At 38.1% G+C, this 6263-nt stretch overlaps 1 protein-coding gene across 1 annotated transcript; it reads left to right on the forward strand.

The window, feature by feature from the left end:
• Positions 1-405: 405 nt before the first annotated feature.
• LOC145067143 (uncharacterized) lies at positions 406-4286 on the forward strand. Its single transcript, XM_079014345.1, has 7 exons — positions 406-660; positions 777-1256; positions 1494-1643; positions 2079-2328; positions 2439-2872; positions 2921-3204; positions 3680-4286. The coding sequence occupies exons 1-7, from the start codon at positions 406-408 to the stop codon at positions 4284-4286; spliced, it is 2460 nt and encodes an 819-aa protein (XP_078870471.1).
• The last annotated feature ends 1977 nt before the right edge of the window (positions 4287-6263 follow it).

The raw sequence follows: 6263 nt of genomic DNA on the forward strand, positions 1-6263 counted from the left end.
ACAAATAGCAGATACATAGCAGAATCGTTGAACAAAGTCAACTCAAGCTACGAAAAGGGGAGTCCAAGTGGAACCATGAAAGTTCCAAGTCATACATCATCTGTACAGACCGAAACTCCTCTTAGAAAGCCAAAATCTAGGGTTAATGTTCACAAATCCTCTGAGCAATTTGCAGCTCAAAAACGTCAAAGAAATGCAAGATATAATAGAAATCTAAAGGAAAGAAAGCATTTGTGGAGATCCAAAAATCCCAACTTTGTCTATCAAGAAAAGTCATCCAATCCAAATGCAAAAGTCTCTTCACCTTTGAAACCTAAGAATTTTCAACGAACTCAGTCTCAGTCTCCACAAGTTTCGAAATAAAAAGTTTTTCAAAATCCATCCTTTTCAAATCATACGAAACCTATGGAGAAAACAAATTCTCACTTCTCTCCTAACACGAATGCTTCACATTCAACCAAGACACTAAAAGATGTTAAAGGGAAAGGAAAGATAGTTTTGGAGCCTAAAGTTCCTCTCAAAAGATCTGAAACTAGCCCACAGAAAGTTGAGAAGAAAGTTGTCAAGCAACATATCCATAAAAAACAAAGGAAAATATCCACAAAGGATAAGGACCTAAAAGATAATAGGATCACTGTTTTTTTCAAATTAAAGAGAAAGGTAGCACCACCTTGGTCAAAAGATCTTATTTAATTGATGTTACTATTACTTTTCTTGTGAAAGCCTCACGTGGACCCAAACAACTTTGGGTTCCTAAATCTATTTGATTTTCATAGGTGATTCGTGACGAACAGTTAGACTCAGAATGGTATATAGATAGTGGCTGCTCGTGTCACATGATAGGAAGAAAGGAAGAACTGAGAGAGTTTAGAGCACTAAAGGATGGAGGAAGAGTGAAGTATGACAACAATTCACTTGGAGAAATCAAGGGTTATGGGATGATCACAAATGGAGAGTTTTCCATTCACAAGGTCGCATATGTGGAAGGATTGCAACACAACCTCATAAGTGTTTCGCGATTGGTTGTTGGTACGGGATTAAAAGTTTCATTTGATGATGAAGGATCTGAAATCATCGAAAAGGAGACCAAAACAGTGATCCTAAAGTCCAAACGCAAAGGCGAAATGTATCCACTTAATCTAAACCCCATCAAAGGGAAGCCTGCCATCTTCCTACTTACGAAAGCTTCTACTGATGATGGTTGGTTGTGGCACCAAAGACTCTCGCACCTCAATTTCAAAGACATCAATAAACTGGTTCTCGGTAATCATATGTGAGGGCTTACTCTCTTGAAGTTTGATAAAGAACATCTTTGTACAACCTGCGAGATGGGGAAAAAGAGCAGGAAGAGTCATCCAACAATTGTGAATACAAAAGTCATAGAACCACTTGAATTCTTCCATATAGACCTTTGTGGTCCTTCTGCAATTGAAAGCATTGGTGGTAACAAATATATACTTGTAACTGTTAATGATTTTACTAGATTTACCTAGGTGCATTTTCTTAAGCAGAAATCAGAGGCCACTCACAAACTCAAGGATTTTATAAAGCAAATCGAGATACAACTGCGAAAGCTGGTTCGTAACATTCGTAGTGACAACGGTTTGGAATTCAAAAACCAAGTGTTTGAAGAATTTCTGACTGTAAAATGAGTAACTCACAACTTTTTGTCTCCTTATACTCCTCAACAAAACAGGGTCGTTGAAAGACGAAACCGATCATTGTGCGAAGCTATGAGAACCATGTTGTCATTCGCGAATCTGTCGCTTTACTTCTAGGCGGATGCTATTGGGACAACCTGCTTTACCCAAAATCGATCAATCCTCAATAAGTGATTCTTTGCCACTCCCTATGAGATTATAAATAATCGAAAACCTAATGACAATTTTTTCCATGTCTTTGGTTCCAGGTCTTTTATCTTCAATTCAAAGGAGCAAAGGAACAAATTCGATGTGAAGGCTGACGAAGGTATATTTTTGAGGTATTCTTTGACTTCTAAAGCGTATAGGGTTCTCAACAAAAAGTACAAAAAGATAGAATAAACCTACTATGTCACTTTCGACGATAATTACTTGAAGAAGTTTCAGAAAAATGATAGTCCATCACAAGAGATCTTTCCCAAACCAAATCCAGCTACAATTCCACTCTCCAATCTTTACGAGGGGTTCATGAACTTATTCGACGAGCCAGAAAAGGCCATCTCCTCATATTCCAAAGCAGCAGACAACAAGGAAGACGAACTAAAGAAAATCATTGATGATGCTGCGAAAGATATGGAACACGCGCACCCAACTACGAAAGACCCAGAAACTCCGTCTCAATCAACAGGTGCGAATGCTACACCGTAGGGGGAGGGTTTCACTTCAACCTCCTAACCTCATACACCTGTTTAGGGGGAGAACAAAAACCCTGAAATCAGCATAGAACCACCACACCAGGGGAGGGTTTAACTCCGAATGAAGAACAACATACATCATTCGAGGGGGAGAATGAAAATGTGAATGATGATTCAGATGTGCAGTTAGAGTTTGAAGAAGTGAATGAAGAATTGGATCCAACATATGATCCTAATTACCCTCCATTGACCAAATGGACCAGAGATCATCTAAAAACTCAAGTAATAGGAGATTCGTCTTCAGGAGTTCTTACGAGAGCACAACAAAAAGTGAAACGAATTGTATTATTCTCTAAAGTGGAATATTGTATGTTCAACTCGTTTATCTCCAAGATTGAACCTAAAAACGTTCAAATTGATCTTGATCATTCTGATTGGGTGCAAGCAATGCCGAAGGAGCTCAATGAATTCAAACGAAACAAGGTCTGGAGACTTATTCCCACTCCAAAGGATGCAGTCGTTGTTGGTCTAAAATGGGTATTTTGTAACAAGCTGAACAAAGAAGGAAATGTGATATGAAACAAGGCGCAACATACTGTTAAGGGGTATTTTCAAGAAGAAGGCATTGACTACGAAGAAAACTTCGCACCAGTTGCAAGGTTGGAATCTGCTCGCATCTTTCTGGCATATGCAGTACACAAGAACTTTGAAGTATATCAGATGGATGTCAAGTGTGCCTTTCCGAATGGGGAACTAGAAGAAACAGTGTATGTGGAACAACCTCCATGGTTCATAAACAAAAAGTATTTGAACCACTGTTACATTCTGGACAAAGAAGTTTATGGTCTAAAGCAAGCTCCAAGAGCCTGGTACGAAACTCTTACTCGCTTTTTAAAACATGCTAAATTTAAACAAGTATCGGTCGACCCAACCTTCTTTCGCAAGAAAGATGGTGACCACTTGATGATCGTCCAAATTTACATTGATGACATCATCTTCAGATTAACTAACCCCATCTTAACTGCTCAGTTTCGAAAGTTGATGGAAACTAAATTTGAGATGAGCTCCATGGGTCCGATTAACTTTTTCCTTGGTTTGAATATAAGACAGAGTCAAGAAGGTATCTTTATCAATCATGAGGCTTATACAAAGACCTTACTCTCCAAGTTTTGAATGGTGGGAGTTTCGAAGGTGAAGGTTCCAATGGCATTCGGAACAAAACTAACACCATCTCTAGACAAAGCCAATTGTTGATATCACACTCTGTCGTCAAATGATATGGTCATTGATCTATCTGACTGCTAGTCGTCTAGACATCATGTTTTATGTTTGCTATTGTGCCAGGTTTCAAGCGAATCCTCGCGAACACCACATGACTATTGTTAAGAATATCTTCAGGTATCTCAAGCGAACATCCTCACTAGGAGTATGGTACCCTTCAAGTTCAGGTTTCTTTGTGCAAACGTTTTCGGATGCAGATCTAGGAGGTTGCGGTTTAGATCGAAAGAGTACTATAGGAGGATGCCAATTTCTTGATGGAAAACTCATAACTTGGCAATCTAAAAAGCAAACTTGCACCTCCCTATCAACTGCTGAAGCAGAGTACATAGTCGTTGTCTCTTGTATTTCACAAGTAATCTGGATTCAAAGTCAGCTTCGTGACTGTGGTATAATTATGAAGCGAATCCCTTTGTATTGCGATTCATATAGCGTCATTCACATTTGTCACAACCCGGTGCAGCATTCAAAGACCAAACACATTGCACTGAGGTATCACTTCATAAAAGATCATGTGGAAGACGGAAATGTCGAGATACACTTTGTTAGATCTGTTGATCATCTAGCCGACATCTTCACGAAAGCCTTGCGTGAGCAAACTTTCAATCTCATTCTTCAAGGCTTAGGAATGATAGAGGCTGAATCTGTTTCGAAACCACCTTTGCAATCATAAGGTTTTGATAGACCTACGAATTGGTGCGAATGCTCGCAATGAATCGCAGTCCATTGTTCACACTGTGAATTGGTGCGAACGCTCGTAATAACTCGTAGTCCATTGTTCATGCTGTGAACCGATGCAAATGTTCGTATTAACTCGTAATCTACTGTTCATTCGTGGTTAGGAACTTCAAGTATCCTTTGTACATTTTCTTTATTCTTTTTACTTATTTCTGTTTTTATTTCTTTTCAGAAAATCAAGTATCCAAAATAATGTATTCTGTTTTTATTTCTTTTTTGGAATATTGAAAATCCAAAAATATTTTATTTCATTCTGTTTTTATTTCTTTTTCAGAAAAATTTAAGTACAAAAATATTTTCTTTATTTTCATTATTTAATTCTTTTTGTAAAATAATCAAAAATACCAAAAATATTAGATAATTGAGAAGGTTTGAAGGAGAACATCTTAGTGATCTCAATTACGAATGATGGGGCATGTATAAATTTTCTAATCTATGCACTAGTTAAGTGTCCCTAGAAGAATGTTGTTGCATGTAGTCCAAAGCCTCAAGGACTTTCTATGTTGAAGCTTTAATGAATCGATAACACGAATCGTTTCTTCCAAATAAGTTTGTTCATTCACATAAGTCAAGAGCTACCTGACTCTTCTCACATTGAGTTAAGAGTTAACTGCTTAGTCACTTTCGCATAATAGATATACATTATTTCTATGGAACCACCTCCAACTACTTCTCCATCACTTTTTCATTCATAAATGTAACCCTTGAGACTCTAAGATATTACTACTGAGTTTTATGGTTATAACAAATTATGTGTTTATGATCTTAAATTCGTTATTACCACGAATTGAGTGAAACCCAAAATCCAACACATATATACAAATTGACGGTGAACAATTTAGATGGTCTAGCTTATTCACCAAGGAATTAATGAATGCCATCTTCGTGGTCAGTACCATGAAATCTCTTTTTCTTTTTGTGTGTCTTGATGAGACGTTCTAGTCCTAAGACACTTTTTCCTAATAGATGATCGTAATTCAATGATAAACCACACAGAAACTTAAGAGACTCTCTTGACTCCGAAGAAAGAGATCATTGCTCGAGACCATTTGCTTCATGTCTTAATGGACATCACTAGAATCCCTTAGCATAATATTGATTTATTTCTTTATCTTTGGCACACTCTCGCACGAAGATCCTTGTGATTTTCCAAAGTCTGGTTCGTGGTACTCATGATTAGTTTTAGTTTTGCAAAATTGTTGATGGATGTTATTTGTGAAAGTTCATATCCGGATTAATTGCGAAAGGGCGTAACTAAAACGACAATTTAAAAGGATAAGATTGGGGCACGTGAATTTGAACAGACGCTGATTTGACGCTGCCTAACACACGTCACAACTGACTTTATGCCTTTTTAGGCGACTTTTCAGTAATCGATGCAACCAACCGCCGGTTTTCTCTCACTTACTATACGGTATAAAAGGATTTTGATGATTCGATAAATATTTACCACTTTCAAAAAGCAATCAAAATCCTCCCAATAATTTTTCCTCTACTATTCATCATCTCCTTCCTCAAGCTTTCATGGCCACTTCATCAGAGACCCCCTCTGTTGCGGAACAGATGGCTCAATCTTCGATTCTCAACCTCATGGCAAACCAGAACCTTATTCTGGACCTTAACCCAGCCAAGACAGATTTCTTCAGCCAATCGTCGAGTGCTTGAGATACTCTCCACTGGTCATCGCTTTGACAAAATCGGAGATCGTACCCTTGGTTCATCTGTCCAAGGTGTACTCGACTGCAAGTTATCAAAAGGGAGAGGAGTTGATTCCATTCGAAATCTACAATAAGAAAACCCACATCACCAAATCCCATTTATGTAGCCTGCTAGGGCTTCCTCGGCCTTCCTCAGGGTCGTGACCTGGTTGAACCTGAGACCGTCTCCAACTCATCCATCTTGTAGATGTTTT

Source organism: Lactuca serriola, chromosome 8, assembly GCF_051521515.1.
Source record: "Lactuca serriola cultivar US96UC23 chromosome 8, Lser_US96UC23_V15, whole genome shotgun sequence".
Lineage (NCBI taxonomy): Eukaryota > Viridiplantae > Streptophyta > Magnoliopsida > Asterales > Asteraceae > Lactuca > Lactuca serriola.

Bases quoted from the DNA above. Each gene is read 5' to 3' on its own strand.
- LOC145067143 (XM_079014345.1), top strand. From the start codon at position 406: ATGGAGAAAACAAATTCTCACTTCTCTCCTAACACGAATGCTTCACAT. The intron at 661-776 runs GTAGCACCACCT...TGATTTTCATAG, and splicing joins TTTTCAAATTAAAGAGAAAG to GTGATTCGTGACGAACAGTT. The intron at 1,257-1,493 runs GTTCTCGGTAAT...AGATTTACCTAG, and splicing joins TCAAAGACATCAATAAACTG to GTGCATTTTCTTAAGCAGAA.